At 32.0% G+C, this 15,350-nt stretch overlaps 1 protein-coding gene and 1 non-coding gene across 3 annotated transcripts; both read right to left on the bottom strand.

Moving 5' to 3' along the window:
- Positions 1-667: 667 nt before the first annotated feature.
- LOC114735263 (U2 spliceosomal RNA) lies at positions 668-862 on the bottom strand. Its single transcript, XR_003739247.1, has one exon. It is a non-coding gene; the product is annotated as a U2 spliceosomal RNA (small nuclear RNA).
- A 3,508-nt stretch (positions 863-4,370) lies between these two features.
- Positions 4,371-13,116, bottom strand: LOC114735255 (phosphatidate cytidylyltransferase 2). Of its 2 annotated transcripts, none has more exons than XM_028922938.1 (12): positions 13,008-13,116; positions 11,167-11,318; positions 10,527-10,780; positions 10,219-10,370; positions 9,899-10,040; positions 7,896-8,052; positions 7,480-7,527; positions 7,297-7,383; positions 6,994-7,122; positions 6,844-6,900; positions 4,794-4,877; positions 4,371-4,700 (listed from the first exon to the last, which is right to left on the bottom strand). In XM_028922938.1, exons 2-12 carry the CDS (start codon positions 11,245-11,247, stop codon positions 4,611-4,613), a joined length of 1,281 nt encoding a protein of 426 aa, XP_028778771.1. In that variant the 5' UTR covers positions 11,248-11,318; positions 13,008-13,116; the 3' UTR covers positions 4,371-4,610. The 2 variants fall into 2 exon arrangements, with proteins under 2 accessions (XP_028778771.1, XP_028778772.1); XM_028922939.1 differs by lacking the exon at positions 13,008-13,116 and adding an exon at positions 12,448-12,544.
- Positions 13,117-15,350: the final 2,234 nt, after the last annotated feature.

Here is a 15,350-nt window from a genome sequence, read left to right as displayed (position 1 = left end):
TATTAAGTTTGACAATCAGTTAATCACTTCGATGTTAGCCTCCATGGAAATTCTTCCAAAGCTCAGTACTAGTACAGCTTGATTTAACTTCATCTTTTCTTGATTTTTAATCACAGAAACTTCCAATAATTAAGTCAAATTGAAACATGCACGATTATCACAAAATAAAAAGCACTCCTCCCAAATCTGAATATTTAAATATAAGACTTTAATCTTGTATATCTCCATACTTTTTTTGACCTTGGTATATATCTCCGTACTTATTATTTTCCCCTCAAATTACTCCTATAGTTAGATTTTTGTATGATGTACAAGTTATATCAATTACTCCAATACAGATAATTGAAAAAGAAAAAGTATTTGAAGAAAATCATCACACTTTATCTAATCTTTTTATCTTATATTTATGCTGAAGCAAATTACTCACAAGCGCCAAAAAAACGCAAAACGCAAAACCTAAAACAACCTTTTAACCGGCCTTTAAAATAGTGTAAGACAGACACACGAGGCTGGGAGGCACTTTTTTTTTTCAATGGGACGCAAACAGAGGACCAATTGCATCCAAGTGGGCCTCGGATTTCACAAAATGGTTCAGTATCGCGGGCAATAATGGGCCACCAATTCGCAAAAAGGAGATCAAGCTGGCCTAATGTTTATACTGGGCTTGGAGGGGTGCGCCAGGCCCATGCAGTAGTGCAACGCAAGGGCGACGCTCGAGAGTCCCGGCAGCAAGCTACCGTAATGGACTCTCCACCTAAAAAATTAATTTAATATCATGTGGGCCGATGGCCCACGTATCAGATATTAAACTGATAAGAACAGATACTACACTTGATCTTAGCCAAAAGGCCGAGAAAGGTATGCCTTGGAATGGCCGCTCGGCTTATTATTTATAGCCTGTCAGACGCTGTGCAGTTTTTGTTCTGCTCGATGTGGGACTCAATTCAATGCTATGCAGCGCGTGTGTCCGCGAGGCTCAATCTGGCTCATAAGATTTGAAGGTCATGTGTTGCTTTATTTATTAATGAAATAGATAAATTGTCTTAAGCATACATACTAATAACGGAATTAAATATGTGAGATAATTTTAAAAGTGGTTTATGGAAAATTGGAATATATACTAATAATTAAAAGAGCTGGAAGCATGTTCGTCGATTCATCTTACAAAAATGCATTATGTGTGTGTGGGACTAAAAGGATACAAAGGATTCGATTATGATCTTTAATTACAGATATAAGACACTAAGTTCATAATTGTTAATCAAAGCTTTTTCAGCAAAAAAAAAAAATCAAAACTTAGTATGGATGCTGATGAAGCGCCGTGTGAGTTATCCTAAAAACGGATTTTTAAAAATAGAATGAAATAATTAAATTTATTTATTACTAACATAAGAATAGAAAAGTTTTGTATTCACAATCCTTCCCTATATCTATACATAATTATTATGGTTGATGTTTATTTTATTCAGATCCATATGATAACGTTAATCTAGATGCATGGTGAATGACAGTCACATCATTAGCTACTAATAATGTTTACCAGACAAATTCAAATTATGAGAATAAAAATCAGTATTTAAAATTAAGGATTTCTGCTCCAAAAAAATTTTAGGAAATTATAACAACCCGATAAACAAGAAAAAAAATCTAAGGGAAGGTAAAATTATAAATACTTATACATTAATTTTCCCTGTCTGTTTTTTTTTTTACAATAAACAATGTATATAAAATGCTCTCGTATTAATTAAATATAAGTAGACCTTCACATATCTTTCAGAATCTACAAGAGTATGTCAAAGAAAAATTACTTGGCTTTGTAAATTTGGTTTGAGAATAGACAGTGTTTTGGAAATTTAGGGAAAAACTGAGGATAAATCCCTGTTTAAAAAATTAATTAGGTAATGGTCCTGAAATATTTAGGTCCCTTTATCCAAGGTTGCATATGCCAAATTCGAATTGCATATTGCGGATGCTTAGTTGTATATAAGATTTTATTGCTTATCATGGATCATAATTAAATATTGTTGATCCAAATTTGCATATTGCTGATTCTAATTACTTATTATGGATACCTAGTTACATAGAATCTTATTGCATATCACAAATCATAATTAGATATCATTAATCCAAAAGTTACATATTGGTGATTCCAATTGCATGTGTGGACGCTTAGTTGCATATAAGACCTTATTGTATATTGCATATCCTAATTACATATTGTTAATCCAAAGTTGCATATAGCTTATTCTAATTGCATATTATTGATACCTTGTTGCATATGAAATCTTGTTGCATATCACATATTCTAATTGCATATTATTGATTTAAACTTACATATTGCTAATTTTAATTCAATATATGTTACTATTTACATAAACAAATTTCTCTGTATAGTATTCAAACAAATTCCTATCTACAAACTAACATCATGAAATTTGCACCGAAGGTATTTGCATATTAAAACAAGTGATTTGCATATTGTGACATAGATCCCATATGCAACAACATAAAAACCCATATGTAAGTAAGCATCCATTAGATGCGAGTGAGGACTCATCATATATAATTAGTAAGGAAAAAAGAAACCAATCCGAACCAGAAAAACCGATGAATTAACCAATGGTCCGGTCTGGTTTGAATGCTGAATCGACTAGAAATGGAATCAATATGAAACTAATCAAAGCGGTGATGAACCGGTTTGGATGATTATGTTGCTATTGGTCCTAATTTTCCTCATTTAGCTACTCATATCTCAATCGTTATAGATTTAAATTAATTTTAGTGATGATTTTGGTATCAACGATTACTAATTTTAGTTATTGAGAAATTGTAAAAATAAAAATTCTCAATGCTGTAGTACTTTGTTATTATTACAATCAAACTACTATTGTCTTTTCTTGTATTTTGTCACTAGTAATTATTAATAGTATTACATTTTGTTATTTTTAATTAAATTATATTATTTTAATATGACCCATTTGATCCCGATCTAACCCACTTGAACCACTACATTAACTGGTTTAGTGCCTGCTTCGTTTTTTGTTCCTTAATAATTAGCATTTGTCTTAAGCATTAACATGCAAAAAGGACCTATATACAAGGAGGGAATCTGTCATATGCAAATGAGTGTTCGTTATATGCAATAAGTCATACGCAAATAAATAGCTATCATATGCAATTAGTCATATGCAATTGAGAATCCATCATATACAAGTGAAGATCCCTCATATGCAATTGAGAATCCATCATATACAAGTGAAGATCCCTCATATGCAATTGAGAATCTGTCATATATATTTAGTATTAGTCAGGGCAATATAATCTTTTTCCTATCACACTTATTGATATTTGAGGGGCTCACATTTACATTTATTGCAAGATCCATTCTCCCAGTTAATTTGTCAAATGGAAATTTTTAACCAATTTTCCCAAATTTTTTAGAACATACTTTTAGTGTTATATAATTTACAACTTTAAAAGTCGTATTGGTTCTATATTTTTTAAAAAAAAAAATTTATTCGTATTATGGCCTAAGAAATATTTTCTATATTTTCACAGGAGTTATAATGCTTAAAGTTCATTAATACGAATTCACATCAAATAAATCATGCACACACACACAACTTTTTAAAACAAAATTGAGACCAGGGTAAAATTTTTAACTTCGTATCACCCCTTTTTTTGTCCATATTTCTCACATCACCTCAACTAATGCTCTTATTAAGAGTATCTTAGATTAATAGCAGAAACTAATCTGTCTCAAGCTATAAAGCAAAAATTGATAATCAAACTCGCGCTACTTGCTGATAATTCCCATCAGCTAAGTTTATGTTGATTAAATACATCTTATTTTAATCGTAAGTACACTTTTTTATTTTAAGTAATTTTCTGTTTTATAAGATAAATATGTAAGAGGAATTTTATATCTATTTTATAAATTCCTGTGTCCAAGCTTGACCTTTTTTATTTTAACAATGTCCATACTCGACCGGATCAATCCAATCCCCATTTCCTGGTTGGCTTTTATAATCCCATTTCTATGACGTTAGACTCTTCATCTCACCCTCTTTTTGCCCTCTATTTTGGGACATCAATTTCCGTAAACATCATATTACAACGAGACATGATAATATATTGATCCTATATAATTACTCTGGAGTTAATATTCCCTTCATCTCTAAATCTAAAATTTAGATAACTCATTCACACACATTAAAGAAATTAATTAAATTAATTATTTTTTGATAAAATTGTCAAATTACAATAAGAACTTCAAATTCTTTTGGCTGATATTTGAGACTAAAAATATTAGGGTTGGCAAATTGAAAAAAAGATTCATAAAATTAAGGGACCAAGCTAAAGCATATAAATTTAAAAGACCAATGTTACAATTTTATTTCAAAAAGAAAAAAGCGTAATCACCTTTCAAGTGCTAAAGCAGAAATTTAGTTAAACATTAGTGGTAAAGGTCTACTATACACATCCTGATAGGCAGCTTCTTGGTTTTTCAAACAATATTATCTAAGAAATTAGAACAAGCATGTACAAATTATCTCTATTAATCATCCCTCATTAATTAATTAATGATGATGAAATCACAAAGTAGAAATCTAACGCCGCCTCTGAAAGCCTCCACTCAGCATCTGACCCAGCCTTGTATAAAGATCTCGTTGTTCTTCAAATGATAGGTTCATCAATATCTGAAGCAAACATCAGCATTAATTAATTTTCTTTTAATTCAAGTATTAAATTTGATTTATAACTCATGGTATAATAAAAATATGGCAAAATACCTGATCCAAAATCATTTCAACTGACAGACTTTGCGGCACAACAAATGATTGATGATAAATATATGCAAAAACTGCCATCACCATCTGCAAATTAGGGGAAAATTTTTTTTTAAAAAAATAAGTTTAATCTCCACTAAAATATGATAACCAAGCAAATGAAAATTTGAGTTGATGAATATCAACAATTAAGGATCTTAAAAGTTAAGATAACGTCTCATATAAAGTAGACTTTCAAACATTCCAGGAATGTTTTCATTCAGAAATAGCAACAAATTCAAAATACCATTATAACCTCAAAAGACCAAGTCATAAACTTCAAGGATCATGACTAGTACCTTTCGGTAACCCCAATAACAACTTATTTCAATGGCCCTCGGAGGACTTTTTTTGTTTTGTTTTGTTTTGTTTTTTTTTAAATGAACTATGAATAATAAAATGTCATTTTCTCCAGAAATTTCAAGCAGGTTTTTCCCCTCCTTAGGAGGAGGCTAGCCCTTTTTAAGTATACACAGTATACTATATCTACCAAACAAATAAAAAATACTATCTCCAGTCTTGAATATATAAACTGGTTAGAGATTCAATTTAGTTAAACCACAATCCATTTTTCTCCCATATTTATTTATTTATTCCCAAAGTAATTCTCATGGTAATTGTATATGTTAAAAGGTTTCTATTTTAATGGACATGGTTAACAAGAATATTTTAAGAAAGACAATACCATTTATTACAAATAACTAACTTAATTAATTTCCTAAATATCCGCAAATTAGTTATCTAGCTCTTAAATTTAGGATCGGAGGTAGTACAATAGAGACACCTTCAACCGAAATATTTACATCACTATGATACGCAAATATGCCAATATTATAGACATATGCATGATACTCCTGTTCATCAGACTGGACTATTACATAGACATACGAATGGCATAAGTTCATGTAACATCAAAGCGGCAGTTGATGCTCGTTTCTAATAATTTTCCAAGTATCTAGCAACCTATCTTAAAAGGGACATATATTAAAAGGAAAAAAAAAAAAATCCACCATTCTTAAACTATTTAGAAATCAACACCACCAGTTTTGGATTTCTCATATTTGTTTGTTATTTCAACATACATAAATATGTTTGTCAACACTTGGATTTCTCATGTGACAAACAGCAGCTAATAGACCAATTAACTTTCTCGACAGTAAATTAGAAAGAATTATAAGAATATATCTAGTATTCCCACCATTCTATATTTAGTGTCCATGATTGTCTTTATTATTAAGAGTTCTTTTGGCGTATGGAAAAGTTATTTGAAGAAAGGTAAAAAAATGAGGGAAAATTTTATCAGACCCCCAGCAAGGCCAGCGATACTGTAAATATGTGAATGTTAGGTATTGAAAGGGAAACAGTGCATACATAAAGCGGCGGTAATAGAGAGACAAGAATATTAAGATAGATGTGTTGTCATACAATAAACAATAAGATACCTAATGATCATATAAGAGGACAAGTTGGTGTGGCACTCATTGAGGAGAAAATAGTAGAAAATCATTTTAAATGGTTTGGTCATGAACAAAAAGGCTATTGGATGTGCCACCAAGGAGAGGTAAGCAGATAGTCTATAGCCCTGGGAAAAGAGGTAGAAGGAGGCAGAGGAGGACAATTAAAGAAGTCATTAATCATCATCTCTTGGTTAGTGGCTTTTTAGAAGAATTGGTTTTTAGATAGAGCATGCTAATGTTGTGTGATCTATGTAGCCAACCCCACTTGATGGGATAAGGCTCTTGTTGTTATAGTTGTTGATGTTTGTTGGATGGCAGGGCGTCTCTGTCAGAAAGAAAGCGTTCCATGTTTATAGGGCAGAAATTTCCCACTCCCTTTCCATTACTACTCTGTACCAAATTGGCCCTCAAGCAAGAATGGGAGAGCTAGATCTAATTATGACCATGATAAAAAGTTTTTAGAAAAAAGCTCAGGATATGGTAAAATGTTTATGCCATTAGGATATACTTTTAAATTCAACATAATTTTCTTAAAATCAAACATCAAAAGAGGTTACCTGACAGTCCATTCTGTCAGTAATTCCACCATGTCCTGGAATGCTATCACCAAAGTCCTTCAGAGAAAGGGAATACAGAAAAAACATTTAATACCAGCAACACATACGGATGAAGATAATTGCTCAAATGCTGAGTTAACAAGTTCAGACCTTTATTTTGAAAGCTCTTTTGAAACCACTTGCAAAGAAACCTCCGAAGGGTGCAATAATTGATGCAAATAAGCCAAGACATAAAGCATGCCATTGAACTGGTAGGATTGATATCTCTTTCCAAGGAAACTGCACAATGGGAGAGATTAAGTCAAAGCCATTTAGGTGCTAAAACGTTGTCATCTTTTGTTTGCAACCCTTTATGCAGCTTAATATTGACCTATCTCGCACAACAAAGCAGGCATGAATTTAACCCTGGGGGGTTGAGATTTTCAAATTCAAGCTTATTGTGAAGTGACTCACCCACTGAGAAATAGCTCCTGGTAAGGGGTATGACTCTGGCTTAAACAGTGGACCAGGATCACAATAAAGCCAACCAGTTGATAAATCCTGCATGTCGTTTCCAGGGAGATAAGAAACATAAGTTGCTTGGATTTTGCACCATGCTCTAGAAATATCAATAGCTATGGGCAGTTAAAGAGCTACCTTCCTTGGACACGTTAACCACTGGAAACGACCCATGATGTTCGCTAGCTGCATGAGCAGTTTTATGTGAGACATATATAGACACATAGAGACAAAATTACAGATATAGATTAAGAAAATGCCAATGGGTATTTATTTTATAATCACATTCACACCAAAACAAGAGTGTTTGTTTATTTTAAAATACATATACACCGTGAACTTAATTCCCGCATCATCAAAGTCAGCAAGAACTTAATTTCTGATCTTTATGACCAAATTGGTAGTCGCTCTCCCCAAAATGCAGTGCATGTGTGTGCATACATGGTGAGACCCATTCAGTAAAGATGGTGCCCTGTGATCTTTTTCCCAAAAAATATCAAAGCCAGCAAGAACATGTTTTGGCATCATATGACCAAATTGTTATTCATTCCCACCAGAAATGCAGAGGTTATGGTTGCAATGGATGCTCCAATAAAACCCTCCCAAGTTTTCTTAGGAGATAACTTGATCAATGGGGTTCTTCCGAAGAAGAAACCAAAGATATAAGCAGCAATGTCATTAATGACAATAAGTGTTGCTGGAAGAAGAAACCTGCAGAGTGAGTACATGTGTTAGAGAATGCGGGCAAAACAAAATAATCAAGAATCATGCGACAATTTCAACTGCCGAAGGCTTCAGGCCACAAAAAGCAGTGACAGCACATAAAAACAAAAACAAAATTCTTCTAATGAGAGAAAACATATAGCATCCCATGTACAATTAAACAAACACAAGAAGAAGAAGAAAGAAAGAAAGAAATGGTAGCAGGAGAATAGGGTAGTAGGATTATAGTACAAAAAATAAACCTATGCCCAAAAAAAAAAAAACTGAAGGAACAAACAGCATCTGCAATTCACTATTATGGGCTTTCAATTTTAACAAGAACATTTACATTCAACTTTAACCTGCCTTTATTTTAAAAAATAACAAAAAAAATAAAAAAAAAGGCTCTCAAGATATGTCATCACTCTTCACACAAAAATTGAAGTCTAGAACCATAGATCTAAACCCGGCCTCCTTGCTAAAAACGGCACTCAAGCTTATGCTTATGGATGCACACAACTAGATGGAACAGGCACTTAAAAACTATGATAAAGGATTAAACAACTGAACTCAACCCAATTCCCTTCACTGCAGCACCAACTTGTCAGTAAATGATGCTGGAAGAACCGAGTTCAAATTGATTTCTGCAGGATGAGGATGCACTGTCTAAGCAACGTGTAATTCATGCTTCCTCCATTCCTAATTATAAGACAAAATTACCTAAATATACCCCCAAAAAAAAAACCAATTTTAACTAACTCGTGTCCTCAAAATTTCTCCATCTTTCCACCTCCACCCTCAATTAAGGCTCAGCATTCTGTACATGGAGAAGGCTGCATATATGTTTACTCCAATGTAGATCAAGTCTTTTTATTCATTGATTAGGGGCATTTTTAGAGAAAAATTATTAATTACTCCTAAAATTTTGTAAAGAGTATTAAAGGACACCTACCCTCAAAATCTTGTCTTGCAATTAGGAATGGAGGAAGCAACATTCCTTGATAATTGTTTTTTTTAAGAAAAAAGAAAAAACATCTTCCAGCCATCCATCTCACCTTTCATATTAAAAGGTAATTTAATAAGAAATATTATAGATCACAATATTCAAAACAAAGAAAGACATTGGGTGAAGTGGGAGTTGAGAGAAGTCACGTTTTAAGAATAAACTTAAAATTTATTGTCCTGTTGTTCTCCAACATGAAAGAAATACTAATATGAACACATCCAAGGGAAGGAAAAATACCGTCATTGTGTTGGACCTGGAGACAATGGGCCCTTACCTAATGGGCCAAGGTAAGTTCATGTGGAGTGTGTGAAGTCTGTGAGATAGAGAGGGGGAGCTGTTGGCTGGAGACGTTCGGGAGGAAGGGTTTTGTGATGGTTAGACAATTAGCGAGTGTTGTTTTGGAGAACCTGGTCTCTCAAACACTAGGAGTGTGTTTTTTGTGCTTCTTTTATGAAATATAACTTATCTTGCTTATACTTGTACTCTGGCAAGGTTATTGTAAATTTTACTTCTATTCCTTTTTTATCCTCCATCTTTCCTATAATACAGCCCAAATCCACATGGACCACATCTAAGGTTATACACTGATAGCTATCTGCACAGTTCAGCATACAAGCAGTTGACAGCTGCAGCGTCAAATTTTAGTCAAATAATTAATTAAAACAATAAAGAATATTATTTACAGAGATCATGCAACATTCAGTAAACCCAGCTTAAACAGTACTTCATAGGGATAAAGAAAGACATCAATTTGTATGCGCCGTGGAAAAGACAGTCCTCAAAAATTAATGAAGGGAAGTTCTTAACATATCATAGCATAACATTCTCTTCCTTCAGAGGTCATATTACCAGAAAATTCCCTCAAAAATGTTTGCCACAGTGAAGGAAGATTGTGTAAACACAACAATCAGAATCATGTGTGTCCAAGCATACTGGCTAAATTGATACTTGTACATTTTCTTCTTTAACGTGAGAATGAACCACATAAACCCTGACCAATGAAGAGAGGGGAAGAAAATCAAAGTATCAGTACGCAAAGGATAGGTAATACAACTAGGAAAACCACAATTCTAGATATCAACTAACAAGATATTGGTCACGCATCGAGAAGAGATTGCACAAGCACCACCAACGAATATTAATAGACAAGATTGATATTCAAAAGTCACCTGCAATGTACAAGGAGTAGCAGATTGCCATATGATACTTTATAAGGCTGCTCACAAGCTTAAATAAAACCTTGTCCAACGTCACAGTGTTGACAAGACGTTGACTCAGGATTCGTCCATACACAAATAACATTGCAGTGAAGAAGAAATGCCTGAGATAGTTAAAAATGAATAAAAAACATTGAATTAAAATTCATGCAAGCAGGTCATTTAGTAATTAGGGGGAAAAATGCTTTTTAATTTCTAGCTTATCTTGACTAGAACAAATAACACTCTTATGAGGATGACAATCAACTTGAGACTAATACCAATTTAATAGCCTAAATCCTGGCAGCTGCCTATCTTCATGAGCTCTCCTGAGTAAATTGAAAAGCTCTTTTGCCATAAAGATTTGAATAACCACCACCATCGCAGTAATATAGAGATGACCCATATAGATTACTAAAGCAAAGCCAGCAATCATCCAAAATGTTGAATGAGCACGAATCCACATAGACTTGTATTTGTTCTTGTCATCAGCAAGTAAATGGTTTCCATTTGCTTTGCCATCTTCTGGAATGGCCTGACAAGAAGATATTATCAATTTAATCACTTTCAGATGGTGTGAGTAACATTCCTAGAAAGATACCGGGAATAATTAACCAAATAGTGAAGTTATAATTACATCAATGCTGTATATAGAGACAGCAACCTCAATAAGGAAGGTAAAGCTAATTGGAAAAAAAACGTTTATTAGTTTATTTAAGAAAAGCCAAAAAATTTATGACTGGTTTCCGATAATTGTTTTCCACAATTAGAATTTTAGAATAACTAGATAATATTTCACGTTTCATTCACAATTTAGGAATAACCAAAAGTGAAGGCAAAACCAATTACAACAAGAGTTGCACCTGCGTTAAAAAGAGAGAGAGAGAGAGAGAGATAGATGCAAAACTTAAAACAACTAACCTCATTTGAGCGTTTCCGATTCCTAACCCGACCAGTGGGGGTTGACGGGGCAGGGACATGTAGACTAGTATCCTTCTGCATGGCTTTTTAATCAGATTTCAGCCAAATTGAAGGCAACGTTAAAGGGACATGTGAATGCGGAAGCTATCAACCTGCAAAATAAATAGCACAAATGTAGTTTTTGGCATACCTGAAAGTATATTTCAAAACTCTCTCACATAAAGAGACCCACTAAATTTGGAGTCAACTACACAGAGCAAGAGAAAAGAGAAGAAAAGTCCAACTATAAGGCATATTATGTTAATAAGTTAACTAGATGTGCTTTACAAACAAAGCATTAACATCAGATCCCAAAACGTAGCCCGGGTAAGTGTATCATATAAATGCATCTTCTTTCACCCTTTAATCAATAAACAGCTATATCCTCCAGCATATTATGGCATCTACATCCATATTTGTCATTCTAATCATAACAGGGCATTACATTCCCTTGCTCCAATCAGATTCTCCTACGTTAAGAAATCCGTATGAAAATCATAAACAGTTGATGATCTTAATGATTTTCCCTCATTTTAATTATCATTCATTAAAGCCTGCATTTTCCCAAGCATTTAATATTTTAAGAATAAGTACAAATATTGATATAAATCTATTCTAACTTTTCACAATTGGTCATTCATCCACCGTAAAATGACATTGAGCTATCCTTATAATACTAGTCAATTAAAAAAAAAAATCCTGATCCTACTTATTCTGGCACAGCCTTACTTACCACTACTGTTTGATCAGTGAGAAAACTTTAATTCAAAGGAACCTTCCACTACAGGAAAATTTACGAATACTTTTGTTTCATAAAATCAGTCTTTCAAAGTCCTCCTTAATTTTACATTTTTGCTTAAGATAGATAACAAGTTGGATAAGGCTTCTTGTTGTTGTATAGATAAAAGTTGGGAAATCAATGTTAAATTGTTACAAGCTTCAACTACAAAAGCCAAGAGAATAAAATTTTACTGCGAATACACTTTTTTTTTTTTTTTGCCAAATACTGCGAATACACATTGAAGCGTATATTTTTCATCTTGATATGAAGACAAAATATGCATCATAGTGGTCTTGTCCATTAGCGAATTACGAACCCAGAGGCGATTCTCACAACATTGAAATAATTGCACAGTTTCGATATGGACATAACCTGGGGGCGGCAATGAATTAAATGTTTTATTGGCATAAGAATAGAACAAAACTTGATGACCAACATTATCTGAGTTCTCGTCAATTTACCTATGACTTCCTAATCTTGAGGATTACAACGACTCCTGTAAACCGGGGCCCCTAATCAGAATGATCCACCATCAATTAGATAAATTTAGCCCTGCAGAACCTTCTTCCAAGAAATAACTGAATATATCCAACAAATAACCACCCCTGCATTATTACTCCGCGTAATTCAGATTCAGACTTGAACTTCTATAAGTCAATATCTTTCTAGTCGTTATGCATCACTCCTGCCCTCTACACTAAGTTCCCAAATCAAACCAAGCTCTCAAGACTTTCGAAGAAGCTAACGAGAATAAGCCTCTAAACATCAATAGCATGCGTACGATATACATAAAGAATGAGGAAAATTCTCTTCACTGACAAATTCTAGAGAAGAAACGACATGTGAAGAGGGAAACTAGATTCGAAATCAGACACACTTTCTTCGCTGTCAAATCTCAATCAGAGAGAAACAACTTGAACCATAGGATCAAACAAACACATCGAAAGCGCCGACATGAACATCCACAACAGGAATATCTATCAGTACAAAGCGAAACAGAAAGATTGTTAATGTGCAAAACCTTGTTTTCGTTCAGCTGAGCGAGGAAGCCACAGTGCGATACAACGAAGATGAAATGGCAGACTGAAGAAGAATAAGAACAGAGAGGCAGAACAAGCAAAGCAAAACGGGAAAAGGCTACTTCGTGGCACTAGAATTGGGTTCCATGCCTCCTTTACACGCTGGGGAAAAAGGCAAAATGATGGACTAATTTAATTTAAATGATTTAATTTTATTAATATAAAATCTCATTTTACTTTATTTTTATTCTAAATATTAAACCTCAATTTATTTTATCTTTTATATTTATTTATTTATTTCTAAATTAATTTTTTTAATAATGATAATTCTGATCAATACACTTAATTATAAACGATATTTTAGAAAAAAACAATACATATTTATTACAAATAACTAACTTAACTTATTTTTTTAATCTACTAAAATTAATCATCTAGTTTTTATATTTAAAAACAGAGTGTAAATATTACAATTATTGTAATAAAATTAAGACTTGTTTAGCAACGAGGTTTAAAGTTGCTAAAAGTTTCAGGGAGCTTCTCATCAAGTTTTTAAAACCAGAAAACTCTCTTACTTTTTGGACAATGCATATTAATTATTTTTATATTTTGTCATTTTTCTCTCCATTGTTTTTAATGCTAATTTTTTTTAAGTAAGTCACATTTTTTCTAGTAAAAAAAACCTGGTGATTATTAAAGGTGTTCAAGAAAATAATTATAGTTTTAATATCTCTTAATACAATTATAATAAAATATAAATCCCTTTTGATGTAACTTTTTTTTTTCAAAAAATAAAACTAATAATTTATATTATTTTTTTTAACTTGCGGCATAATTTATTAACAGTACCAGTAGATAGACATCCCTAGATACTTGCCTTCTACAATAGTCTAGAATTTTGATTGTGAATGTTCACGCAATGATAAATTATTTTTTTTGTCTCGAATCATTTTGGACCTGAGACTAAACCTCTATCAAGCCGAAAATAATAAGGTTAAAGTCTTTTCAATAAATGTAATTTTTTAAATTTGAATTTGTGTTGTTCTTATTATAGGATAAGACTGCTTACTATTCAACCAACAGTTGGTCGTAATGATAAATTATTAAATAATGTATTAAAACATGGTTACTGGTTTCTGTTTTTCCTATAAGCAAAAACAATCAAAATTTACTCCCTATTTTTAAACGTGGCAGAAAACAAAATCCCAAAATTTCCCTTAAGTAAATATTTTTCATTCAATGACTCTTATTAAGTTAGAAATAAAATTAAGAATTAGTCACAAGGCATTTTAGTTCGAAATATTCATTATGAGATATAATTATTAAGAGAATTAAAACTATTTTTTAAAAGTGTGTGAGACAATTAAAATTTGTTTATATTTCAAGATGGAGGGAGAAATTAGTGTAGTTAATGAACATTTAACCCTGAATTTATTTGTCAAGTAGCTTTGAGAATAAAAAAATTTTTGTTCAATATTATCCAGAAATTGTTAAAAAAAAGAAATAATATCATCTTTATCATTAAAGAAATATTAACAATCAATATTGATTTTTTAACAATTAAATAGTTAATATCAATTTTTTAATGGTTAATGTAATTTTTTTAATTATTAGGGTGATATTGCCTTTTTTATAGCACTTTTAGGACAATATTGAAAAAAAAAAAAATTGAGATACCCATGGCCCTTTCTTAGCCCTTAACCCAATATTTAATAAAGAAGAAACTTATTCATTCACCACTTTAACTTTTTTTAGTCACTCTTTCTACAAAAACTAATGTTGCCTATGGTTACAAACTAAGATTAAGGGGTATTTACATAAATACCAAATCATAATTTTAAAAATAATTTTACAGCATATGAAGTAAATATATAAAAACATTTGTTTCAATTTACAAAAAAGTACTTTCTTAATTACCTAAACACCCCATAATTCATCAAAATTCCGCTTATTAAAAGGCTTGGATGTCACTAGGTTATAATAAAAAGCTATTAGGGATCATTTCTCTGAAAACTTGTATAAACCTTTCCCTTTTTTTCGCCCCTTGGTGTACTAAACCGTTCTTAAAATCAAAAAGTAAGCTATACTAACTTTCATTCTGTATTTAAGATTTTATTTTCATCAAAATACCTATATTTAATATAAGAATTGTCCAAAAATATTTTTTTGGTTAGGGTCAAAATATAATTTTAATGCATATATTTTCAAATTTTCCCTTATGTTATAAATTTATTACATTTATTGAAACCTGTTTATTTAGATTTTTCTTATATGGCTAAAAATATCTACTACCTCCATTCCTAAATATAAAGGTTAGTTAAAGATTCAATTTTGTCCTCAATATA

Source organism: Neltuma alba, unplaced genomic scaffold (genome assembly GCF_004799145.2).
Source record: "Neltuma alba isolate B1F8T4 unplaced genomic scaffold, ASM479914v2 tig00013194_pilon, whole genome shotgun sequence".
NCBI classification, from domain to species: Eukaryota; Viridiplantae; Streptophyta; class Magnoliopsida; order Fabales; family Fabaceae; genus Neltuma; species Neltuma alba.
Note: the sequence above shows the minus strand (reverse complement) of the source record. Positions and strands in the feature narration are given on the sequence as shown.

Bases quoted from the DNA above. Each gene is read 5' to 3' on its own strand.
- LOC114735255 (XM_028922938.1), bottom strand. From the start codon at position 11,247: ATGCAGAAGGATACTAGTCTACATGTCCCTGCCCCGTCAACCCCCACT. The intron at 10,781-11,166 runs GTTAGTTGTTTT...TCTTCTTGTCAG, and splicing joins ATCGGAAACGCTCAAATGAG to GCCATTCCAGAAGATGGCAA. The intron at 8,053-9,898 runs GTAATATGACCT...CTCACTCTGCAG, and splicing joins ATTTTTGAGGGAATTTTCTG to GTTTCTTCTTCCAGCAACAC.